The 25,409-nt window shown below is 51.0% G+C and overlaps 1 protein-coding gene across 3 annotated transcripts in view; it reads left to right on the top strand.

The window, feature by feature from the left end:
- Positions 1–25,065, top strand: part of Ulk1 (unc-51 like autophagy activating kinase 1) — a 27,205-nt gene extending 2,140 nt beyond the window's left edge. Inside the window, exons 4-28 of one of the 3 annotated variants that reach the window (XM_031337371.1) lie at positions 9,999–10,031; positions 10,239–10,275; positions 13,176–13,349; positions 13,447–13,520; positions 13,844–13,945; positions 14,842–14,900; positions 14,980–15,062; positions 15,379–15,429; positions 15,735–15,823; positions 16,595–16,742; positions 17,194–17,254; positions 17,465–17,554; positions 17,882–18,007; positions 18,287–18,432; positions 18,547–18,633; positions 19,020–19,288; positions 19,969–20,162; positions 20,433–20,542; positions 20,618–20,761; positions 21,253–21,443; positions 21,596–21,768; positions 21,852–21,970; positions 22,311–22,468; positions 23,109–23,244; positions 23,318–25,065. In XM_031337371.1, coding sequence (XP_031193231.1) covers positions 9,999–10,031; positions 10,239–10,275; positions 13,176–13,349; positions 13,447–13,520; positions 13,844–13,945; positions 14,842–14,900; positions 14,980–15,062; positions 15,379–15,429; positions 15,735–15,823; positions 16,595–16,742; positions 17,194–17,254; positions 17,465–17,554; positions 17,882–18,007; positions 18,287–18,432; positions 18,547–18,633; positions 19,020–19,288; positions 19,969–20,162; positions 20,433–20,542; positions 20,618–20,761; positions 21,253–21,443; positions 21,596–21,768; positions 21,852–21,970; positions 22,311–22,468; positions 23,109–23,244; positions 23,318–23,373 — 2,910 coding nt within the window. In that variant the 3' untranslated portion in view covers positions 23,374–25,065. Of the gene's footprint in view, positions 1–9,998; positions 10,032–10,238; positions 10,276–13,175; positions 13,350–13,446; positions 13,521–13,843; positions 13,946–14,841; positions 14,901–14,979; positions 15,063–15,378; positions 15,430–15,734; positions 15,824–16,594; positions 16,743–17,193; positions 17,255–17,464; positions 17,555–17,881; positions 18,008–18,286; positions 18,433–18,528; positions 18,634–19,019; positions 19,289–19,968; positions 20,163–20,432; positions 20,543–20,617; positions 20,762–21,252; positions 21,444–21,595; positions 21,769–21,851; positions 21,971–22,310; positions 22,469–23,108; positions 23,245–23,317 lie in introns of all 3 variants that reach the window. The other 2 variants (XM_031337370.1, XM_031337372.1) reach the window with 2 other exon arrangements.
- The last annotated feature ends 344 nt before the right edge of the window (positions 25,066–25,409 follow it).

The raw sequence follows: 25,409 nt of genomic DNA, 5'->3' as shown, positions 1-25,409 counted from the left end.
CTGTAGGCAGGGCACACACAGTATGTGCTTCTTAAAGGAACCAGGACTGAGTTAGATGGTATGAGATTCATAGGAACAGACTCTGGGCTTCATTACACCTTTCCATCCCCTCCAGGTTCCCACAGTCCCCTGCCTGGGCATTTTCATAAAGGTCTCACTAGAACTGAACAGGTAACAGTTAGGTCCACTGTAGACTTGAGGCCTGTCCCCCTCAGGTTTCCACTTGTTCTGCTTCATCCAGTGGAGACACCTGATTAAAGATATCTGCTGTTTTCCACAGTGTTGGCCTTGCTGTGGCTTCCTTTGCCAGTCCCGACCTCTCCCTAGGATCCAGGGTCCTTCACTTCATGGCACAGGGACTGTTTCTCTGTATCCTTCATATTTGTTTAAGATACACACTGTGGGCAGAGAAAAAAGATGATTTGGCCAAGAAATCTCTTTTCAACAGTGCAGAAGACAGATAAAAATAAAAATTAAAAACATTGTCAGGATGGAGAGTGCCAACTGGTCTTCCAGAGGTCCTGAGTTCAATTCTCAGCAACAACATGGTGGCTCTCAACCATCTGTAATGGGATCTGATGCATTCTTCTAGTATGTCTGAAGATAGCTGCACTGTACTCATATAAGTAAAAATAAATCTTTGATGGGCAGTGGTGGCACATGCCTTTGATCCCAGCACTTGGGAGGCAGAGGCAGGCAGATTTCTGAGGCCAGCCTGGTCTACAGAGTGAGTTCCAGGACAGCCAGGGCTACACAGAGAAACCCTGTCTCGAAAAAACCAAACCAAACCAAACCCCCCCAAAAAAAAATCTTAAAAAAAAATACATTGTCCAATCTTTGTGCTGGCAGAGGCCTGCTGTCCTGTTGTCTCCTCTTAGGCGACCTCAGCTTTTGGGTTACTCCCTGGAAATGTATTCCTTTCTTGCCATAGCAACCCCACTGTCCTCCACGGTCTCCTAGAGAAGACAGGAAGCTTCAGTTTCTTGTCACACACTGCTGTCTCAGCGGCTCTGAAGAGTCACACTTGGTTCCTTACTGGAAGGACAGCTCACTGGCTCAGTGTTCTGAGCTCGGACTGCAGTGAAGTACTTGCCTAGGTTGGACCTCACAGGCTGTTCCATCACTTCCGGTGTTGGGCCAGGGTTAGGGCTGTGGGAGCACAGGTGGTAGGTGCTGCTGTCTCTCTTGCTGTGGTGGTTATTTAAGGTCATGTAGTGCCTAGGGCTTGACTCTCTGGTTCATTTTACTAACCTAACCCTCCTGAGGGACACAGCTATTCTGGGATTCTGGCAAGTCAAAATGTGGTCATGACTGTCCTTGGGCTCTTTGGCTAGGATTGATATGTAGATGGATTCCTAGAAGTCGGAGCCCTGGGCAAGAGGTGTGCATACTGTAGTCAGAGGGACTGTTGTCAGATTGCCCCCCAGAGAGGCAATGCCAATGTTTGATCTGGCAATTGTCCATCTCTTCCAGTAGTATTGGCTCAGAACTTACCCTTTCAGTAAAATCTTTTGTTTTTTTTTGTTTTTTGTTTTTTTTGTTTGTTTGTTTATTTTTTTGAGACAAGGTTTCTCTGTGTAGCCATGGCTGTCCTGGAACTCACTCTGTAGACCAGGCTGGTCTGTAGACCAGAGATCTGCCTTCCTCTGCCTCCCAAGTGCTGGGATTAAAGGTGTGCGCCACCACTGTCTGGCCTCAATAAAATCTTACTAGTGGTTTTGTTGTTGTTTTGTTTTGTTTGTTTGTTTATTGTTGAGGCAGGGTTAGGGTTAGGGGTTAGGGGTTAGGATTAGCCCTGGCTGTCCTGGAACTAGTTCTGGAGACCTTGCTGCCTCAAACTCAGTGATTCACCTCCCTCTGCTAGCATTAAACGTGTACACCACCTGCGGGCAGCTAGTGTTTCTTTTTTCTTTTAAATTTATTTACTTTATATCTCAGTCTCGCCCCTTCTCCCAGTCCCACCCTTACAAATTCCTTCCCTTCTCCTGAGAGGAGCAGCCACCCAACCCTGAGACATTCAGTCCCTGTAGGTTGAAATGGATCCTCTCTCAATGAGGCCGAACCATGTAGTTAGGGGAAGGGGATCCAGTGGCTGGCCACAAGAGTCAGTCGTCGAGCCAGCCCTCCAACTGTTAAGGGACCTTGCACATCTGTTAGGAATGTATAGGGGGCTCTTTTGTTTTATGTATGAGTATGTGGCACGTGTGTGCTGTGCCTACATAGGCCAGGAGAGGATGTTACATGCCTTGTAACTGGAGTTATAGGCAGTTGTGAGTTGTATGAGGAAGGTGCTGGGTGTTCCTCACTGGTATTTTGCCTGCACATGTCTGTGTGAGGATGACAGAAGCCCTAGAACTGGAGTTACAGACAGGTGTATGGTGTCACTGGTTGCTGGGAATTGAACTCATGTCCTCTGGAAGAACAGCTAAACAGCTAGTGCTTTTGTTTCTTTTTTCTTTCTTTCTTTTTTTTTTTTTGGTTTTTTCGAGACAGGTTTCTCTGTGTAGCCCTGGCTGTCCTGGAACTCACTCTGTAGACCAGGCTGGCCTCCAACTCAGAAATCTGCCTGCCTCTGCCTCCCAAGTGCTGGGATTAAATGCATGTGCCACCACTGCCTGGCAGTGCTTTTGTTTCTTAATACAGGGTTTCTCTGTGTAACAGCCCTGGGTGTCCTGGAACTTACTTTGTAGACCAGGCTCGCCCCGAACTCAGTGTTCCACCTGCTTCTGCCTCCTGCATGCTGGGATTAAAGGTGTGGGCCATCACACCTGTCTCAATAGCCACTATTCTTAACTCCTGAGATCTCATGGCCCTCATCTGGAGTAGTGGTAAACAAATTAATTTTGTCTCCCATGTTGGGAGCAGGGTCCAGTGACTCCGGATGGTCTCCAGTGAGACTGGTGTCAGGTTGCCTCTCCATGCCTATGTTTTTACCTGGAAAAGACCAGGGTCTGTGGTGACAACTTGAGTTAAAGTTCTCACAGGTGTGCCCACTTGGTCCTGTCTATTTATGCAAATCTTTCTGATGGTATATGGGGTCTTTAAAAAAGAAAAGTTCTTTTTAGGTTACACGTAGGTCTCTCCTCCCCTTTGTTTGTTTGCTTGCTTGTTTGAGACAGGACTCACTCCAGTACCAGGGTATCCTGGTACTCATTGTATATCTGGTCTGCTTTCAAACACCTGGCAGGAGGAGGTTTAGAGAGGAGAAGTTTATTTTGGCTACCGGTTCTAGATCACCATAACAAGAAAGGTTGAGTGGAGTTCATGGCAGTGGGAACATGATGATTGTCACGATGCCTGAGCAGGGATGCAGAAAACTCAGACTGTGAGCGCCTCCTCGATGATAACCTCCAGCCGGTCTTGTAGCCATGGAGAGGCTACACATTGCTACCAGCTGGGGCCAGGTATCCTAACATGAGCCTGTGCAGGCACTTCACATTCAAACCATAACCCTGATCAGGTGTAAGGTGCACGCTTATCCCAGGATCTGGGAGGGAGAAGCAGGCAGATCTCTTGAGCTCCAGGCTACACAATAAGACCCTGTTTCAACAAAACAGAACAAAACGAACCCCACAACACCAGCTCCTCCTTGTTCCTTTTTTTTTTTTTTTCCTTTTTTTGGTTTCTTGAGACAGGGTTTCTCCGTATAGCCCTGGCTGTCCTGGAACTCACTCTGTAGACCAGGCTGGCTTCGAACTCAGAAATCTGCCTGCCTCTGCCTCCCAAGTGCTGGGATTAAAGGCGTGCGCCACCACACCTGGCTCCTCCTTGTTCTTGATAGTGCTGGTAGTTGAACCTAGGGCCCATAGCATTCCTAACCCACACTCATGAGTTAAACCTCCAACTCCCTGAACTCCACTAGAGGTTTGGGGAGGCAACTGGAACATATAGCCTTCATCAAGAAGGGACTGGGCTCTCTCGTCATCTAGCATTCAATGTCTGGACTTGTTTTTTTTCTTTGGAAGAGTGGGCACTGCCAGAATCGGTATCAGACTGTACATGTAGGTTCCCTCACTTTTGCCTGCTTGCCAGCCTTAACTGCTGCTGATGGCTCCCTGGAGGCTAGTACGCTGTCTGGCCGGTTCTCTGAAGCCCTACGCTTGCCAGGTTGCCCAGAGGTAGAGGTGACTCACTTGGACCTTGCAGACAGACCAGCTCTCTTGAGTTCTTGTGTCTGGGTTAGAGCCTGCCATGGAGGTTTGGTTGTAGCCTCCCCACTCATGGTAGAGATAGTGCTTATCTTCTGGACCCAGTCAGAGATGAATAGACCAGGATTCCGATAAGTCCCAAGTCTGTACATCTGCAAAATTGAATGTGCATTTTTTCTTTCTCTCTCTCCCCCCCCCCTCTCTCTCTTTCTCTCTCTTTTTGGGGGGGCGTGTATCCATGACAATGGCCTGGAGCTCACTGTGTAAACCCGGCCCTGAATTCCTAAGAGTTGTTTCCCTCTGCCTTCCTGGTGCTGGGATCAAAGACCGGTACTACCACACCCACCAGCCTCCACACCCAGCTCCTCTGTCATTTGAATCAGGGTCTCCTATAGCCCAAGGCTAGCCTTAAACTCCTTGACTTTTTGATGTCCTTCCTTCACCGTAGGATTAAAGGCCCATACCAATCAACCCATCCAGCTTTCAGGTTTTGATACATAGCTTTTGCTGGCTTTGAGTTTGTGATGCCTACTTGTTTTTGTTTTTAAATTACTTTATTTTCCAGCCAGGCAGTGGTGGCACACACCTTTAATCCCAGCACTTGGGAGGCAGAGGCAGGTAGATTTCTGAGTTTGAGGCCAGCCTGGTCTACAGAGTGAGTTCCAGGACAGCCACAGAGAAACTGCCAGGGCTTTTACACTGAGAAACCCTGTCTAAAAAAGACATAAATAATGGAGAGATCCAGGCCCCATCTTTTTATTTAAAACTCTTTTTTTTTTTTTTTTTTTTTTTTTTTTTTTTTTTTTTTTAGTGTTTGTGTATGTTGCAGGGTAGAGCATACACATATTGCAGTGCTTGTGTGGTGGTCAGAGGACAGTTGAGTGGAGTTGATTCTTTCCTTTAATCATGTGGGATTCTGGGGTCTCTAAATTCAGGTTGTCAGGTTGGTAGGTAGGTAGCTTTTAAACTTTAAAAGGTATGTGTTTGTATGTGTATCTCCCTGCATATATGTTAGCACACCTCATGTATGAGCTTTAAGAGGGTGTTGGATCCCCCTGGAGTTGGAATTACAGCTGGTTTTGAGCCATCGTGTGAGTATTGTGAATCAAACCCAGGTCCTCCGTAAGAGCAAATGCTTGTAAATGATGAGCTCTTCAGCTCCTTAACCCCTTCTCCACTTTAGTCTGAAATGATGGGTTGATGTTGAACCAGGGTATTTATCAGATGGGCCTCAGGAATCCAACTCAGGTTAGGCCTGCTGACAGATTCAAGGTTTGAATTGTACAGAAGGTGCAAAGCCTGTGGCTGTGTGGGATAGATAGCCATGTTTTAGAGACTTCCTGCCTTTTGCTGCTTGCCCTGTGTGGCTCTGGTCTCTGCCTGGCTAGCTTGTATACTTCCTGCAAGTAGATTGACTTTCTGTTGAGGAGAGCTAGTTCTGTCTTTAAATGGGGAGTAAGAGTCATTTTTCTGAGTATATTGTGATATCTTTTAAGATATCTGTGGTGGTCAGAATTGCAGTAGGTAGATTTCAGGAGTGTGGTCCTAGAGAGGAACTATATAGAGTTATACTCCTAAGGGTCTACTTTGTGTCCCCCTGCTCTATCTGTGGCTGCTTATGTCTGGTGCTTGGCAGTAGGCTTGGAAACCTACCTGGCTGGATTAATGGATGCCACCTCCAAGAGGCTAGCTGGGGTCAGGGGTCAGAGAATTGCAACAAAGGGTAGTTGCTGAAGCCAAGGGATGGAGTGGTCCTTCCTTACACATGCACTCACTGCCACCACCACCCCCACACCCCCAGTCCCATGAGCTGGCATTCCTTCTGTCAGCTGTCCAGAAGAGCCCAGATTTGCTGTGGCTAGAGCCTTGCCACCTTCTGCAGTCCAGAAGTCTGGCTCCTCAGGAGTTAAGTGGGTCAGTGCTAACACCCGCCTGCCAGATCCAGCCTGAGATCACCAGACCGGAGTGGAGCAGGCAGAGGGTGGAGAGCTGGGATCCTATTAAGCAAAATATCTCAGTGTCTGGGGCGGGGCAGCCTCCTACGTGCCCAGACGCCCGTGCAGCTTCCCAAGATGCTAGACTCTTGGGCCAGCAGTGATTGCCTGTGGATAGTAAGCCTAGCTCCTACAGGAGTGCTGATACTAGTCTCTGTCTTAATTTTCTTTTTCCTTTGCATAAGGATAGCTCAGCAAAAGGATGTGTGCCTCTAAGAACTGCTTTGCTTTGCTACCAGCTGTGCCTAGCCCACTGGCCATCCTGTGTTACCTTCTTCCCCTTCAAGGGGTGGGCGATGGGACCTGGTTGCCAGAGTGGCAATATTAGGATCCCAGAGCATTCCCCATCATGGTGAAGACTGTCTGCCACCCTGTGATGATGGGAAAGCTGCCCAGAGAAGGAAGGGCTGCTGTCTGCTCAGAGTTCCGGAGTATATGCTAAGGACACTGTGTTAGCCTGTGAAGTTCCTGAGAGTCTGGTGGGGGCCCTTAGAATTTGTAGAAACCAAATGAACAGAGCAGAGCAGAGTCTGGAAAAGTGGTCCTGGGTGAGTTCAGGGTGGGTTGGGACAGTGTAACTGACCACTGTGGTTATGTTCTGGCCTCTGTTTGCTACTCCCAGTTCATAATGGAGGGGACAGGTCCCAGTGGACCATTTCCTTGGAAAAGTTCTTGCTGGAGTCTCTTCTTGCTTTGTGGTTTACCTCAACTCCTTGTTCCCTCTAGGCTGGAGACAGCTGGACCAGCTCTGGAAGACAGGCAGTGAATGAAGTTCCAAGTTGATTGGGACTGGTTGGGTGTTGGCTTAGGCAGGGAGATGGAGGATGGCATGAAGGCAGCCTGCCTGGGCGAGCCTGGCTGCTGTACAGAGCTGGGCATGTTTCTTAGGCCTTGGCATGCTCATCTGTGAAACTGGCTGGAGAACATCCTGTGACTGGTCCACTGTTGGGCTGGTGGAACTCAAGCATGGAAGCAGGAGAGTGCACAGGCCTGAGAGGCTTGCCAAGATGGTGCTGCCGTGTGGGGTGGGGGGTATGGGGGGGAGGAAGGACTAAGGCCACTCACTGCTCACACCTGATGCTAGCTAGCATTTGCTCTCTTTACACAGTAGGTCTGACTGGGGCAACAAGCTGACTTGTGAATTGTGGACCTCACTCTATGCGGAAATCTGTTGTTTGTTTTTTGTTTTCTTTTTTTCGAGACAGGATTTCTCTGTGTAGCCCTGGCTGTCCTGGAACTCAGAGATCTGCCTACCTCCCAAGTGCTGAGATTAAAGGCATTCACCACCACTTCCTGACAGGTTAGGACAATTGTTCATGTTAGGTTAGAAGGCTGAGACACGGCTTAGTTTCTTTCTTTCTTTTTTTCTCTTTTTTTTTCTCTCTCTCTCTCTTTTTTTTTTTTGAGACAGGGTTTGGCTGTCCTGGAACTCACTCTGTAGACCAGGCTGGCCTCGAACTCAGAAATCTGCCTGCCTCTGCCTCCCAAGTGCTGGGATTAAAGGCGTGTGCCACCACTGCCCAGCCTGAGGTCTTTTTTTGTGTAGCAGCTCTGCCTCTAGTGTGTCAGGAGAGGTTTAGGGGTGCTGGCTGCTACCAGTAGTCCTTGGTTAGGAATTCTGGCTTCAAAGTTCTAAGGGAGGTATACCATCTTGGTCTTCCCAGATCTTTTGTCTGTTCTTGTCACTGTCCCTGCTTGTCCTGGCTGTGTGGTTGAGTTTGGGACTCTGGGATAGATCTAATAGATGTTCTAATGATATGACAGGCCTGGATCTCCACCTTCCACCCTCTGGAGAGAGAGTGTGTGTGTGTGTGTGTGTGTGTGTGTGTGTGTGTGTGTGTGTCTGTCTGTCTGTCTGTCTGTCTGTCTGTCTGTCTGTCTGTCTGTCTGTGTCCCATGGCAGGTGACCCCAGAAGCCTCCCTTGCTTCTTGGGCTGTAAGCTGAAGCCACTGAGACAGGCCCTTTTTGATACAGAAGGGAGCAGGGTGTGTGCAGTAGTGGCTGTTTATGGGTCCTTATCTCTGTCACTTATGTTGTGCCCTAGCCCTCCCCTAGCTCTCCCAGCAGTGAAGCTGAAGGGGCCCAGTTGCTGTTTCTTCCTTTTGGTCCCCATCCTACCTGGACTTTGTCCCTCAATCCTCAGCCCCTGACCCCTTCCTGTTCTGTTTCCCTGAGCCTTCCTTTGTGGTTCCAGACTGCTGACTTTACACAGCATCACCTGCCCCAGAGTATCATTCCCCTGCAGCTGACCTGGAAGGCAGAGGCAGGAGTGGAGCCAAATGGGGCCAAGTCAAGGCTCCTCATCTAGGGCAGGGCAGGAAAGTTCAGGCAGCGACCTGGGGTCTTGGTATGCAGGCCTTCATGAAGCAGTCTATGCTCATTTTTGTAAATAGCCTCCCTCCCACCTAGGCTACACCCAGTTAATCACTCTTGGAAACACGCACAGCTCTGAGGCAGCTAGGCTGCCTGAACACACTTCTTTTTTTTTTTTTTTTTTTTTTTTGGTTTTTCTAGACAGGGTTTCTCTGTATAGCCCTGGCTGTCCTGGAACTCACTCTGTAGACCAGGCTGGCCTCGAACTCAGAAATCCACCTGCCTCTGCCTCCCAAGTGCTGGACTAAAGGCGCGCGTCACCACCACCCGGCTGAACACACTTCTTAACTCCCTTACCTCTCTGGTGCTGTTCTGACGCACATGGGTGGGCTCTTCCCACATTTGCACCCTAGGTGTTTAGAGACTTTGTATTTGTTACTCATGGACTGTTCATGTGTAGGCACTAGCTTTGGGGACTGGGAAGCTGGGCAGGAGTTGAGGGGAGGTCTTGGGTGTCTGAATACATATTTGGGACAGCTGAGAAGTGGATGTTGGCTACTGTGCTGGGGTCATCTGGGGATGAGGGTGTCTCTCCCCCATTTAGCCCTCACAGGCTATGAGAAGGGCTCTTTTTGCAGTCCTTTCTTGGCCCAAGCCCTAGAAGAGAGATTTGAGGTGCCTCCCGTCTCTCCCATCTGTTTGCAGCTGGGTTCCTGAGGAGCAGGGAGTGAATCCTCCTTGAGTGCTGTGGGGATGAGGTGGAGCCTTGGCTTTTTGCTGTGGGAAATATATATCAGAGAGGTCCTTTTTCCTGGGGTTCTCAAGACCTGTTCTACCCAGCTGGCAGCTACATTTCAGGGATCACACTACCTGCAGAAAGAACTGTAGGTTGTTTAGACCCAGCATCACTGGCTAGCTTGATTACACTCTCCCCAGTCCTCCCCTTCCCCCAGGTCCTAAGTTTCTTGTCAATGAAACAGGTGAGGGTGGTTGTTGTTGTTGGCTATGAAGAGTGGTTTGCCAGGGGAGGCACCACAGTTTGGGGTTTGGTCTGCCTGATGGGTGTTCTCTGTTCACAGCAGGCTGCTAGTGATGGGTAATTGTCTAGACAAGGGAGCATACTGGTACCCAGTGAGGGTCTGTCTAAGTTTGAGAGAGAGCAATGGAGGGAAGAAACCAGGATGCCTCCTGCTGAGAAGTCACCTTCTTAGACAGTGGTCCACGTGTACATCAGCCTTTTCCTACGCTGAACCTTATGGAGATCCTCAGACCTGGGGTCTGAGACACTGAGGCCATGTTTGGGATGACCATGAAACAAGTATGCACACCCCAAACCTCTTGCTACAGATGTCCTGTTTCCTAGACTTGAGTTCTGGGCACAGAAGACTCCTAGACCTGGCCATGTTCACTCTGCCTCAAGCCCTGTAGGTAGATGACGTTGAGAGTGTCTGGTGCCATGTACCAAGGGCTCTTCCAAGTAATGTCCAATGAGAGGCTATGTAAGGTATTCTCCCATCGTAAATGGCTTGTTCTGTCTTACAGGAAATGGCCAATTCTGTCTACCTGGTCATGGAGGTGAGTTACAATGGGGCCAGGGCAAGCATGGGGCCCAGCAGGATAGGCACAGGTGGGTGTAAGCACACACTATTGACGTTCCTAGCTGGGATTTTGGAAATACTTGCACTGGACAGGTCCAAGAAACTGGTATGGGGAATAAAGAGTCTAAGCCAGGCTGGAGATTCTTTGGCCATGTTCTCATGGTGTATCCCTTGTCTTTTGCAGTATTGTAATGGTGGAGACCTGGCTGACTACCTGCACAGTGAGTAGCCACACCCCACTGGGCTCTGTTTCTAGCCTAAAATGGTGCAGCTAAATTTGCTCCCTGCTTGATTGTGGTGTTGATCCCCCTGCTTTGGGGCTGTATAGGAAGTGAGCCCAGATTTTTAAGGGCCCATCAGCCTGACCACCCTCAGCTGTTTGTGAACTATATCCCATGTTCTGGGTAGGTGTCTTTTTTTGGGGGGGCGGGTTGTTGTTGTTGTTTTCGAGACAGGATTTCTCTGTGTAGCCCTGCTGTCCTGGAACTCACTCTGTAGACCAGGCTGGCCTTGAACTCAGAAATCTGCCTGCCTCTGCCTCCCAAGTGCTGGGATCAAAGGCGTGCACCACCACCGCCCGGCTTGGGTAGGTGTCTTAAGCAGACTAGTCAGGTTCTGCTATTGGCAGGGATAAGGACACAGGCCATGGTTGGTGGGTTTGAGCAAGCACTGGCAAGCACACATGTAGAAATGTTTCGCAGTTTTTATGGTAGGGCAAGGGAGCAGCATTAGAGTTTGTGTGGAGTTGAGCCAAGAGATCGCTATGGGAGAATCTGGTGGAGACACACTGAGAGGTGCTTCCAGAAGAGCAGGGAAGCTTCAGGCATCAGGAGAGCTCAGGACCCACTGAAAGGCAGCAAGTGATGAGCAGAGTAAAGGAGCATCAATATGTCTTCCCTGAGGTGCTCCGAGGGTTGGGGAAAGAAAGGTAAGTAGAACCAATGTAGGGACCTTGTCCCAAGGCCTTGTCCCAAGGCCTAGAAGGCTGTCCACGACCGTCATCAGCATGCTTGGTAAATGAAACAGAAGACAGTAGGAAGTGCTGGCTCAAAGCAGCCCCTCCCAGCTAATGCCTTCTGGCCCAGGCTGTGACAGAAGTGACAGCTCCTTAGCCTCCTTTTAAAGGTAGGGACTCCCCGTGAGCACCTTTCTGCAGAGGGACACAGGCATTTAGAACAGTCTCCTGTTGTTTGGGTCTTCCCTTTACTTCTACTGTAGCCTCTGGACACATCCCCAGACTGTGACACTGTCTTCTGGTTGACATCAGAGAGGACCCTGGGTATAGGAGGGCCCTGTGTAGTCTGCTGGGATGGGTCAGTTGTAGTAGATGTAGTAGTAGTTGTAGTTGTAGTAGATGGGTCAGATGTAGTAGAAGTACTGTCTTTAGTTAGGCTCCTGGTCTGTCAGCTCACTGCGTGCTCAAGTTCACGTGGCTAAGCCATGCTTGGCTTTGCCCACTCAGTATTTGTTCCTGTCCCCTAGGGCAGCCATACAGCATGCTACACCATGACCTTCAGTAGTTGGGTGGTTCTTGGCAAGGCTCCAGGCTCCACAGGTGTCTGTGGGGGAGGAGAGGGTGAGCAGGCCAATACAGTGTCTCAGGGTGCTCACAAGATCTCCTCTGTGTGTGTGTGTGTGTGTGTATGTGTGTGTGTTTGAGCTCTAGTGAAGGCTCCCTAAACTGGCCACCTGTCAAGTGATGGTGCTGTGGTGAGCTGGTGTCCCAGTAAAAGGGGCTGGGCAGCCCAGCCTGGAGTGAATATTCTCAGTTGGTATGTACCAGATGTTGTGTCTAAGGTGTACATGTTTTGCTGTCATTCTGCCATATTTTGCTGAGTTACTGTTGGAGAAGCCTATGCCCATTTGAGCGGGAAGATATAGAACTCAGGGCTCTTCCTCAAGTTCACATACCCATTGTTTAAAATTTCCTTTTTTTTTTTTTTTTTGTTTGTTTTTTTGAGACAGAGTTTCTCTATATAGCCCTGGCTGTCCTGGAACTCACTCTGTAGACCAGGCTGGCCTTGAACTCAGAAATCTGCCTGCCTCTGACTCCCAGAGTGCTGGGATTAAAGGCATGCGCCACTGCCCAGCTCTACAATTTGCTTTTTTAAAGAAATACTTCTGCCAGACATTTGAGGCTCAGGTCTTTAATCTCAGCAATCTGGAGGCAGAGGCAGACAGGTTTCTGAGTTCAGGGCCAAGGCCAGCCTGGTCTACAGAGTGAATTCCAGGACAGCTAGGGCTACACAGTAAAAACCAAAACAAAGAAGGTGAGGGAGAGGGAGGGAGGGGTAATGAGCATAAAAACCTTTTAATTTTCTGTGTATGAGTGTCTTGTTTGTCTGTAATGAAGACCACATGCATAGCTGGTACCTTGCAGAGAGCATTGGAAACCCCGGTACTGGAGTTACGGATGGTGGTGAGCCACCATGAGGGTGCTAAGAAGAAGCAAACCTAGGTGCTCTCCAGAGCAGTGAATGCTCTTAACTGCTGAGCACCTCTCTGGCCCCTGTATCTACCTTCACTTAGACTTACTTTTGGAAGCTACTGTGGTCTAGGGGGCAAAAGCCCTACCCCAGAACTAGGGACTGAGTCTAGTGATTGGTCTGCCATAGGGATGGGGAAGGTAGATCTAGGAGGTGTCCAGTGGAGAAGTAGAAACCAACAAGCCGGGCAGTGGTGGTGCATGCCTTTAATCCCAGTACTTGGGAGGCAGAGGCAGGTGGATTTCTGAGTTCGAGGCCAGCCTGGTCTACAGAGTGAGTTCCAGGACAACCAGGGCTACACAGAGAAACCCTGTCTCGAAAAACCAAAAAAAAAAATAAAAAGAAACCAACATGAGCAGAGTGCTATCAGCCAATAGCTAACAGTGCAGAGTTGTGGAAGGGGGAGTCCTACAAGGATGTGTGGGAAGAGGGAAGGTGGAGCAGCTTCTGGAAGTTGCAAGACAAGCTGGCCTTGGTGCCTAATGGGCAGCCCTGTGTGCTGGAGGGCCTCTGTGGAGTGGTGCTGGTGTTTAGCTGCTGCACTGTCTTTCCACACAGCCATGTACACTCCTGTGTCTGGAGAGAGACACAGACCATGGTGCCCCAAGTCTCCTGAGCCTGCCTTTTCTTAACAGCTATGCGCACACTGAGTGAAGACACTGTCAGGCTGTTCCTACAACAGATTGCTGGTGCCATGCAACTGTTACACAGCAAGGGCATCATTCACCGTGATTTGAAGCCCCAGAACATTCTGCTGTCCAATCCAGGGGGTCGCCGTGCCAACCCCAGCAACATCCGAGTCAAGATTGGTGAGATGTGTTTGGGTGGTGGCTCCTTGAGAGACTGCAGCTGGGGCCCCTGTCCACAGAAATTTCAGATCAAGCCATCTGGGTGCTTCTCCTGCAGCTGACTTTGGATTTGCCCGGTACCTCCAGAGCAACATGATGGCAGCCACACTCTGTGGTTCTCCTATGTACATGGTATGTACTCCCTCATGGTCCAGGACCACTTAAAACCAATACCAAGCATCCTGATGTTGCAGGCAGAGCTGGGCTCAGCCTCCAACCTGAGACCCTTTGTAGGAATGTCAGACCCTCTAAGGATCAGCTGTGGCCTTATTGTGGGTTGTAGACAGTTGTGCACCATTTTGTCATGTCAGAACTGGCTGCTGGGTGCTTGCGCAGTGTGTGTTGGTTGCTTAGAGCCTAGCAGGTACCTTCTCCAGTTTGCTGATGCCTGGTACGCGTTACTGGTTATTGCATGCTGCTGTATAGTAGTGCTGGTCTGTGTTGTCGCCCTGTAGGCCCCTGAGGTCATCATGTCCCAGCACTATGATGGAAAGGCTGACCTGTGGAGCATTGGCACCATTGTCTACCAGTGTCTGACAGGGAAGGCCCCTTTTCAGGTGAGTGAGCCCCATGGCACTAAGGTCCTGTGAGTCCCCAAAGCCTAGAGGTTAAGGGTCAGTTTGGTGGCATTCAGGATGGGGTCCTCAGCATGGCAGAGTACAGGGTTGCCAGGATGGGGAATCAGTTTGAAATTATCTTGTATTCTCTCCATGAAAGCCTTATCCAAGCCTGTTCCATGGGCCACTGTAATACTACATTTCCTTATTAATAGTCAGGCAGTCCCAGTCAATCCTGATCCCTACCGCACAAGTACATCCTGCCTAACGGGCTTAGGCCAAACCTTGATATTTGGTAAGTTAAAGTTCACCTTTGCTATGACCTCCATCAGAGGTCAGAGTCGTGTTTGATTATGGATACACTGGGTTAAGTCTCCTGACCTTGCTTCTAAAACATAATAAGTCTATCTTGCCTAGAAGCAAAGTCTGCATCAAGGAGAATTTGAAAAATGAGGGCTGTGTCATTCTTGTCACACAAGAAGTGATATTGATAGTGATCCCAAACTGATAGGCCTGGCATAGCTCCTACTACTAGCCAACATTGACTGACTTCAGATCAGGTGCTAACCCCACTCACTCCCTGTCACTAGGATCTTAACCCATGAGTCTCCCAGATGTGTCCCCAACAGATACTCAGTGAGGGATTCCATGCTCAGCTCTGGGATATATACCCAACCGTGGCCACCCCTTTGTTCAGTTGGAGGGTCTAATGACTCCTGTCTCACTGACTTGCCATTGTCCTTGTGTGGACGTAGCACATGAACCCCCAGCGGTCCTCTCCCTGGGATGGCTGGGATGAAAGGTACTTGAGGTGCTAGGCAAGGGTAGGTGGCCGGGCCCTGTGGTAACAGGTAGGTGCTTCACAAGCCTGAACTTTTTCATTGCTATCTCAACAGGCCAGCAGCCCTCAAGATTTGCGCCTGTTTTATGAGAAGAATAAGACACTTGTTCCTGCGTAAGCATCCCTCCTTTCTCCCCAAGGTGGGTCCATCTTGGCACCCACAACTTTCTTAAACGCATGCTCTTTCTCCCAGCATCCCACGGGAGACCTCAGCTCCCCTGCGGCAGCTGCTCCTGGCTCTGTTGCAGCGTAACCACAAGGACCGCATGGACTTTGGTGAGCACAGGCTACTTGGCACCCTGCTCACTGAGCCACCCTGCTTGGTCTTGGGTATTAATTACCTTTAGCTACTATTATTTTAGCTTAGTGAGCACTCAGGCACCTGTGGTCTACCAGCTGCTGTCAGCCTACAGGGCCACAGTGTGTTGTGCTCCTCCCAAACTCAGCAAGGCCAGCAGACTGAATCTTGCTGAAATGGGGCTGGGGCCCTGACTCTCTCTAGGTAGCTGGGGCCTGGCCTCGATACCCAGGGCTCTGGGGTGAGTCTGTCTGGGTCAGGTACATCAAGATAATTCACTCCTTTTATCCACAGATGAATTTTTCCACCACCCTTTCTTAGATGCCAGCACCCCCATCAAGAAATGTGAGTGTCTGGCAGTCTTGGTCACAGACAGGGCTTGTGACGTGGTCCCCGATGTCTGTAGGTGCCACATTGCTATCTTGGGAGATACTTTAGAAAGGTGGAGTGCCTCATTCTGCCTCTTGAAGGCCATGTGTACCTGGGTGGCTCTGCTGCCATGGGTTTCACAGCACTGGTGGTATCAGTGCAGGGTGGCATAACCTGATACTGGCTGCTTGCCACTGTGGTGGGAACTGGAGTACTGGTGCTAGTCAAAGGCAGCCATGGCTCCAAGCAGTAGTGTGCACTGACCCACATCCCTCTTGCAGCCTCACCTGTGCCTGTGCCCTCATATCCAAGCTCAGGGTCTGGCAGCAGCTCCAGCAGCAGCTCTGCCTCCCACCTGGCCTCTCCACCGGTGAGTTGGCTTTTTGGGGTTCTGTTGGGCTCTACCATGGACTGCATAGTGATGGGTTTGCAGAAACAGATCTAGCTGCCTCTGGTCCTTCAGGCTTGATCTGTATAGCTTCTATCCTTCATGACTAGGAAGGGAGCTCCTCTCATTGATGCTCAGTGAGCTTGCTGTGGGACTCGAGCCCCATTTGAATCTCTAGCTGTTCAGTGGTGTTTGGTTGGGCAGTAATAAGCTAAAGTCTGGGTTTGATCCAGTCCTCTATGCTCTCTAATAACTTGGAGCAGTTCTATGGTCTGTGTCTGGTAGTAGGAATTCAATATGTTAGTGCTCATTCTGTGAGAAGTATGGCCCACAGCTATGCCAAGCATTATCACTTGCCCAGGGGGCCTGGAAGTGTTTGTTCCTGGTACCTGGTTGGTGCTGGTTTGCAGTGGTACCTTCCTCTCAGGGATTCCACCTCTGTCCTCTGATTTGTTACTGTATAGAAATGGAGAAGTAGAATGCAAAGGTGGTGAACACTGCCCCAGACATGGATTCTTCATGAATGGCTAGGAGCTAAAGGCTCCTAAGCAGTATGTGTATAAACTCCCAACACTAACCCTAAAGAGGAGCTTCTCTTTAATGTTTGAAAGAAAGCTCTGCTGTGCTGCAGAGAAAGTCCAAGCCCAGCTCTTTTCTTAGCACCATGGGCTTGAGCTCCCCCGTGGCCTGCACCATTACCGGGGAGGTTGATTGCCTGTGGACTCAATTTACCAGCCCTGTTCCATTCTACAGTCCCTGGGGGAGATGCCACAGCTGCAAAAGACCCTTACCTCCCCAGCCGATGCTGCTGGCTTTCTGCAGGGCTCCCGAGACTCTGGTGGCAGCAGTAAAGACTCCTGTGACACAGATGACTTTGTCATGGTCCCAGCCCAGTTTCCAGGTCAGGCCCATTCACAGTGTTTGTTGGACATGGGGTGGGGAATGGGGGATTTGTCAGACAACTCTGGGAACATGCACATGATATGAGCACGGGGTTCAGACCTCTCCCTATGGGCAGTTGAAATGGGTTCTAGAGCTTTGGGCTTGCTGGGGATAACCTGACTCTCACAGGTGTGTCTGGAGAGCCTTTGTGTTCAGGTTCAAGAGTATAAAGAAGGGGACATGGATGATCAGAGGTGTCTGAAAAGAGCTGCCACTCAACTTCTGTCCCTGAGCAGACTGCTTGCACTGGGACCCCACAAAACCACTTTATTAGCATGCAACTACACTGCCCTAACTGCAAGCTCTAGTGAGAAGAGGGACATTGGACAGAGCATTGAGAGCCAGAGAGAAGGTCAGGTGAGCCAAGGAGAGCAGAGGACACCTTGGCCAGATACCATCTTCTTCCACAGGTGATCTAGTTGCTGAGGTAGCCAGTGCCAAGCCCCCACCTGATAGCCTGCTGTGTAGTGGGTGAGTGAGTCCCTTTTGACCTCTGCTCAGGGATAAGTTGGGCCTTTAGGGGAGCCAGTGCTATCCTGCCTGGCCCAGTCTTGGCTGTGAATAATACCATTTGGGAAGGACTAAGGCTGCCGGGAGTTGGGTGGGGGAGCCTGTTAGGGAGTTTAGAATCTGAATGCCTACATCAATCTAAAGGTGTCTACCTGTCCTTTCTGCCACCAGGAGCTCACTAGTGGCCTCTGCTGGCTTAGAGAGCCACGGCCGCACCCCATCTCCCTCTCCGACCTGCAGTAGCTCTCCCAGCCCCTCTGGGTAAGCATACATAGGCATCAGTGACACTTGGGGTCATGGCCACCCTTCTGTTGTATCTGGGAGGCTTGTGTTTGGTCAGATCACAGTGACCATAGCAGTGTGGATGTCTCGTTGAAGTGTGGATGGGTTAGTGAGGGGACCAGCTGAGAATAGTGCTTTCAGGACCTGTGCTAGGTCAGATTATAGGCAACAAATATGTGGAGTCAGGTTTAGGTGGTTGGTTTCAGTGTTGTAAAAGCCAGCTAGCTGTCTTCAGGCCTGGCCAAAGTTGAGACGTTCTACCAAAATGTCCTAGTGCTGTCTATAATGGTTATTCTCTCTCCACAGCCGGCCTGGCCCCTTCTCCAGCAACAGGTATGGTGCCTCGGTCCCCATTCCTGTTCCCACTCAGGTGCACAACTACCAGCGCATTGAGCAGAACCTGCATTCGCCCACTCAACAGCAGACAGCCCGGTTAGTGTCCCTGACCTTAGTGAGAGTCCTGCCACGATTTTGGACAGCCATTGTGGACAGGTTGTAGAGTTCCTGTAACTTCCCAGGGCTTCTGAGCTCATCTGTGTTTGGCAAGCTATGTTTGGTAGACTGAAGTCAATGGTAGGGTTGGATGAGTGTTTCATGTAAACTACAGTAGGCAACTTCTGTTAGTAATGGTAGTGACTGTAAGCCAGCATAGCCAAAGAAAGCTGCATGATGATGTGAATGAGACTTCACCTGCCCTGGCTCTGTTTGCAGGTCCTCTGCCATCCGAAGGTCAGGTAGCACTAGCCCCCTGGGCTTTGGTCGGGCCAGCCCATCACCTCCCTCCCACACTGATGGAGCTATGCTGGCCAGGAAGCTGTCACTAGGAGGTGGCCGTCCCTACACACCCTCTCCCCAAGGTCAGTAAGTCTTAGGATGGGAACTGGTAGGCATTCCTTCCTGTCTCTGGGTGGGTAGATGTGATAACCCCCTCTGTTTGCTATGATATGATCTAGCCACCCTTTTCCTACCAGTGGGAACCATCCCAGAGCGGCCCAGCTGGAGCAGAGTGCCCTCCCCACAAGGAGCTGATGTTCGGGCTGGCAGGTCACCACGACCAGGTAGGTGTGGCACAGTCCCTGACCTGAGTGTCTGTAGACCAGGCATGGGGCAATAGCTGACCTGCTTTCATGGGGCCTCCCTCCTGTTGTTAGGGAGAAAGTGGGAAGGATTGCCACAGATTAGCATTAACCTTTGGATGCTTCCTGCCACTCAATTCCTTGTATTCCACAGCTGTGTGGCTTTGGACAGATTACTAAGCCTTTCTGTGCCTGTTATATAGAGGCTCTCTGAGGTAGCTGTAAGGATTCTTGTGTTCACGGAGTGAAGGATCCACAGAATGGTTGTCACAGAGGCCTTGAGTTGGGCAATGGCTTATTTAGTACATATTCTAGTGTTCCTGTATGAGGGACCTGAGGATAGTAATGCAGCCTGTTCCTGTACCCAGGCTCCTCTGTGCCTGAGCATTCTCCAAGAACCACCGGGCTGGGCTGCCGCCTGCACAGTGCCCCCAACCTGTCTGACTTCCATGTTGTGCGTCCCAAGCTGCCTAAGCCCCCAACAGACCCACTGGGAGCCACCTTCAGCCCACCCCAGACCAGCGCACCCCAGCCATGCCCAGGGCTACAGTCTTGCCGGCCACTGCGTGGCTCACCTAAGCTGCCTGACTTCCTACAGCGGAGTCCCCTACCCCCCATCCTAGGCTCTCCCACCAAGGTAACAGCTTCTAGGAAGGACTGAGCTCTGGTGGGGCTTATGGGGTGGGAAAAGACCTGGCCTTTGTGTGTTTTGGCTGCCTGTTGGGCTTCGTCCTCAGGCTGCTTCCCTGGAAATGCCTAGTGGGGTTGAGGAAGGGAAATTAGAAGAGCTGGTTCCTGTGGCCCTAGTGGCTTCTCCCCTTACTTTGAGACCTCACAGAATTGGTGTTGCTGGCCTCCCTGGCCGATCCCGTCGCTCATCCTTGGGAAGAACCTAGGGCCCATGTCTCTCTGCTAAGCTGTGGCTGCTTTCCTGTGGTCCCGTAGGTGTTAGTTGTTTAGTATTATCTGTAGGCTGCGTTGGGGACAGGAAAGGCATCTCAGACAAGGCATGGTGGCACACACCTGTACCTCCCAGTTTTTGGAAGGCTCTGAATGTTGAGATATGGACTCCATTTCAAAAAGTGTCACAAGTTGAGGTTGTCACCTCAGAAAGATTGTGTAGCTCTGTTTGTCTTAGTTTTCCTTTTTGGAAAAAGGGTCCCCAGGCAGCAGCACCTCTCCATGGTGTAAGTGCCTGTACATATGTCCTCAGTTCTGGTCTGGAGGGAAGATTTCCTCTGTGGGCCCCTTCTTGTGCTTCGGTTTCTGGGGTCTCCCAGTTCATTGGACTTTCTCAGTTATGTCCTTCCTTCCTAGGCTGGCCCCTCGTTTGACTTCCCCAAAGCCCCCAGCTCTCAGAATTTGCTGACCCTGTTGGCTAGGCAGGGTGTAGTAATGACACCACCTCGGAACCGTACACTGCCTGACCTCTCAGAGGCTGGTCCTTTCCAGGGCCAACAGCTGGGCTCTGGCCTTCGGCCTGCTGAAGACACCAGGGGCCCCTTTGGCCGGTAAGTGGAGTGGGAAGACTGCTCAGGAGTTGTTCTGACTCAAGTCATCTTGTGCTGCTGGATGCCCAGTGTGGCAGGTGTTGGAGATTTGTGGTGGGCCCTTGTGCTCCAGCCTGGTTCCTTGTTTGAGAGATGCGAGAAGTCGGTTAAAGGACTAAAGCTCCAGTTATGCCTGGCCTGAGGAATGGTTGTGTGCAGAAATAGGGCCCTAGCTGTCTGGCCCAGAGGCCATCCCCCACATTACTACCCCCCAACCCCTCGCCACCTCAGGTCCTTCAGCACCAGCCGAATTACAGACCTGCTACTTAAGGCTGCATTTGGGACTCAGGCCTCTGACTCAGGCAGCACAGACAGCCTACAGGAGAAACCTATGGAGATTGGTATGTGAGGGGTCTGTGGGGTTACCTGTGGACAATCCAGTCCCAGCCCATCCCTGAGCCTGTCTTGTTCTTCAGCTCCCTCTGCTGGCTTTGGAGGGACACTGCATCCAGGAGCTCGTGGTGGAGGGGCCAGCAGCCCAGCACCTGTGGTGTTTACTGTGGGCTCTCCACCCAGTGGTACCACCCCACCCCAGAGTACTCGCACCAGAATGTTCTCAGGTAAGGTCTGTGCAGAGGAAAAGCAGTACATAGGGTGGGGATTTTTGAAGGCAAACTCTTGTTGTGTAGCACAGTCCTAAAAGCAGAGACCATAAGTTGTATGAAATTTCCTGCATGCACATGCAACAGTGATGGTAACCAAGATGTCAGTCTTCATGTCCAGCTGCACTGGAAGGCCAGCCTATGTTGGCTGCGAGTCCTAGGCTCCTGCCACTGCAGTGATGGCAGTGTTTGCCTTTTCTTCCTAGACCGCCTCCTTTCCCACACTGCTTTATTACCATCTCTAGGGAGGCACAGGGGGAGCTAGAGTGCTTCAGGAGAGAGCCCTGAAGGTGCTAGGGCCTTTGACTGGGTTCCTTATTAAAGCATCAGGATAATGAGGTGTGTAAACTGAGGTACATCTGAATTCTAGAGATGGAGTTCAGAGTGCCAGAGGTTGCGGGGTAAGAAGCAGGCGGGCTGCCTGTCCCTTACCAGCCATCTACCTACAGTGGGCTCTTCCAGCTCCCTGGGCTCTACTGGCTCCTCCTCTGCCCGACACTTAGTGCCTGGGGCCTGTGGAGAGACCCCGGAGCTTTCTGCGCCAGGCCACTGCTGTAGCCTTGCTGACCCCCTTGCTGCCAACTTGGAGGGGGCTGTGACCTTTGAGGCTCCTGACCTCCCAGAGGAGACCCTCATGGAGGTGAGGCTTGTGGGGAGGTGACAAGCATGGGTGCTATCTTATAACTTGCCTGTTTAATACTTGGGGGAGCGGGACCCCTGTGGCAGATGAGCCTTTCAGCGCTGTTACATACACTTGTGTGTCCCAGGCTCTGACCTTTATTGCTTCCTCAGCAAGAGCACACAGAAACCCTGCACAGTCTGCGCTTCACACTAGCATTTGCACAGCAAGTTCTGGAGATTGCAGCCCTAAAAGGGAGTGCCAGTGAGGCCGCCGGGGGCCCTGAGTACCAGCTCCAGGAAAGTGTGGTGGCTGACCAGATCAGTCAGTTGAGCCGAGAGTGGGGGTAGGTACTGCCTGGGCATGGGGAAGAGGGCTGTTGGGCATTTCTGCCTATGACTTGGCTCTGACCTGTTTGTTTCTCTCTAGCTTTGCAGAGCAACTGGTTCTGTACTTGAAGGTGGCCGAGTTGCTGTCCTCAGGCCTACAGACTGCCATTGACCAGATTCGAGCTGGCAAGCTCTGCCTTTCATCTACTGTGAAGCAGGGTGAGGAAGTGGGCTCAGGGACGTGGTGCTGGGGTAAGAGTGAGCAAGCCTGAGGCAGGAGGGTAAGGCCACATGGGGAGGCCCAGGCCAGGTCAGGGAGCCATCAGCAGAGTGGGTACACAGGCCTGACCTCATTCTCAGAGCACAGAGTAAGTATCTGGAGGACATGTACCCAGGACAGAGCTACTTGGGATTGATGTTGATCTTGCTGTGTGTGGTGCGGGTTATCATTCCTGTGCATGCAGGTGGAAGAGCATGTTCCACCTGCATGCTCTCTATGAGGGTCTGTGGGGTCCTGTGCTCCTATGGATCTGAGATGACTGGTACACTTCCACCCTAGTGGTACGCAGACTGAATGAGCTGTATAAGGCCAGCGTGGTATCCTGCCAGGGCCTTAGCTTGCGGCTTCAGCGCTTCTTTCTGGACAAACAACGGCTGCTGGATGGGATCCATGGTGTTACTGCAGAGCGGCTTATCCTCAGTCATGCTGTGCAGATGGTATGGGGTCATCTGTGCTGTGTCTGGCAAGGATTAGATATTGTTCCTAGGTCCCAGGGACCAGGACTGAAGTTAAGTGTGATGTTCTCCCCAGCAAGCAGCAGGGACCTGACATACAGTAACCCGCTGTGCAGCTAATCAGCTCAGGTAGCATCCTCACCCACTCCTGGGGTTCAGTTTCCTCAGCTAGCATGGAAGGCCTCTGTGTGAGGAGTGCACCTTGGTGGGTCTGAGGTTTCTGCTTTGACGTGCATAATTCAAATGTTCCTCACATGAGGAACATGTCTGCCAGCGGAAGTTTAAGTTGGCCTCCCCCATCTCTTCCTTTCTGAGTTGGCTGTGACCCATTTACTGATCAGTTTCATTGTCAGCCACAGTGGTAGGAATGGCACCAAGTGGATGCTTTGCACACTGTGAGCAGTGCCCCTTTGCTCTCCCTGGGGAGGGGTTGTATACAGACCAAGCAGATAACACAGTGCCCACTATGCAAGCAGCCATGTATATGAGCATCTGTAGCTAATTCCTTAGCCCTTCTTTTGTGCTCACAACGTGACTACAAAGTTGGGCAAATCCAGTGTGCTGAGCAGTCAGGCTCCCCCTGTCGTGCCCCAGCCCTGCCCAGCTTTGCTGTTGCCTGTAGGTACAATCAGCCGCGCTCGATGAGATGTTCCAGCACCGAGAGGGCTGTGTACCGCGATACCATAAAGCCCTGCTATTGTTGGAGGGGCTGCAGCACACTCTCACGGACCAGGCAGACATTGAGAACATTGCCAAATGTGAGTGCCTTTCCCTGCAGCCTGAGTTGGGTGGTGGGTGTGACCTCCCTGCCTCATGCTCTCTCCTCCGCAGGCAAGCTGTGCATTGAGAGGAGACTCTCGGCCCTGCTGAGTGGCGTCTATGCCTGATTACCTGCTGCCAACCTGCAGGGTAGGGTCCGAGACCTGGCAGACTGTCCTCAACACTGATCCGCTGGTGCTGAGACTGCTGCCAGCCAACTCCAGCAGGGATGCTACACGGTGGACCTGTGCAGACTGGTGCAACTCTTGCTTCTTAGGCTGCCAGTCTCTGCTGGCAGGTATACATCAGAGTGCCAGGGATAGCTCCCTTGCCCACTGGGCCAGGAGTTTCTGAACACATTCTTCCCAGCTGGCTCCCTGGCAAGCAGGCATGGTGCCGAGAGGTGGTAGGGTGATGCCACCTGCAGAGCCCAAGGCAGCCCTATAGACAGGCAAGGCCCTGAGACTGTTGCTGACTCCAAGCCAAAGCAAGCTTTTTCTCACAGTTCACTTGCCCCATTGCTCGTCCAAGAGAAAAGGGTATGGTTTTCTGGCCTCCTGATCTCTCTAGGAACTTCTCCCTCTGAGACTACTACCCAGCTTTGTAAGTCACCGGAGCACTTTATGCATACAGACTGGAGAACCTAGCCATCAGTGCAGACTGCTGGGAGCCTGCCTCCTGTTCCTGGCTTTCATCCTCCAAGACGCTGTATAGATGCAGACCATGTCTTCGTGTATAAAAAGCCCAGTGTTCACCTCCTCCTGTGTCTGGTCTTTGGAGGAAAGCAACAGGCTTGCCTCCTGAGGGAGAGACAGTCCTCATGTTTAAATGTTCATTAGGGACAGTTCATCGTGTGAAGCACCATGCTTTTAAAACTCCTCAACTTCCACACTTTACTCCTGAGATGTGTCCCCACCCTCCCAAATCATTTTTTCTTCATAAAAGGAAACTTCAGATGTGTAAGGATTGGAAGGGTGGAGGCAGGGCAGACCAAGCATCACACTGGATGTTGCCCTTGTAGGAGATGGTGCCAGCCCTGTAGCTGAGGCTGTAGTGTGCGCCTGAGTGAGTGTGCTGCCGGCCATCTCTATTAACTTTCCCTAGAGGGCGGCAGAAAGGGCAGTGCCCAGCTGCTGCCGTCCTCCTCATGCAGTGGAGGTGTGGGTGAAGAATAACATATGCAAACATGTCCCCCATGGAGCTTTCCTGTTAGTCTGGCTCCTGTGCTTGGTGGCCTTCAGGGTCTGTGTTGAAGCTTGTCTTCCAGGGTCCAGGGTGGACAAAGCTAATACCTTCCCGGCCTCCAGTCCTTTGTCACCGCGCTGTCCGTGCATACTTGAAAGTATCTGAGTGTCCACAAGCAGATGTGGGTTTTCTGTCCCACAACAACATTCAGAGTTATAGGCCACACACACACACACACACACACACACACACACACACGTTTTCTTTGCAATACTTGAAATATTGCCACTGTGCTTGGTTGTACAAGAATTGTACAAGAAAGCAGCTCTCTTAAGACCAGTCTCTTCCTTAGTCACCCATGACCTCCCTTGCATGTAACATGTATTTATTGCTTTGTGGCCAACTGGAACCCAGAGCCACCAGGGAGGCTAGTGTAGGGGTTCCTTACTCACTGCCTGGTTCCTAAAGGCTCCTGGTTGCTGTGTATGCGTGTGGCTGGCTGTGTGTGGTATGATCCAAACCTGCTCACTGAAGCAGTTCTAAGGCCTGTCAATTTTAAGATGAATTTTGTGCGTCTCCCCCTTTTGTGTTTCACTGTGTCATATCAGTTTAAGAAAATAAAAATTGGAATTATTTATGTGGTGTCAATTTCATCCATGGCATGTCACTCTCTCCAGGAGCTGGGTATGCCTTCAGGTCCATCCTCACATATTGCCTGTGTCCTCCAGCCAAACTGAGGAGTCCCATAGGACTTCACAGTGCCAGTGGCGGCTTGCTCAGCTTTGGAAGCAAGCCTCAGTTTGATCCAGGGATAGCTTGGTGGGCTCATGGTATATACATCTCAGGAAAAAAATAGTTCGCACTGGGTCGGGCAATTCTCCAGGCCATCTGGAGTGGAGCATCATTGACATGCACCTCCCCCATTTTGAGACAGGGTCTTCGATTCCTTAGCTCAAATGATCTTCTGTTCTTTGCCTCA

The sequence above is a fragment of the Mastomys coucha genome, unplaced genomic scaffold (genome assembly GCF_008632895.1).
Source record: "Mastomys coucha isolate ucsf_1 unplaced genomic scaffold, UCSF_Mcou_1 pScaffold22, whole genome shotgun sequence".
NCBI classification, from domain to species: Eukaryota; Metazoa; Chordata; class Mammalia; order Rodentia; family Muridae; genus Mastomys; species Mastomys coucha.
Note: the sequence above shows the minus strand (reverse complement) of the source record. Positions and strands in the feature narration are given on the sequence as shown.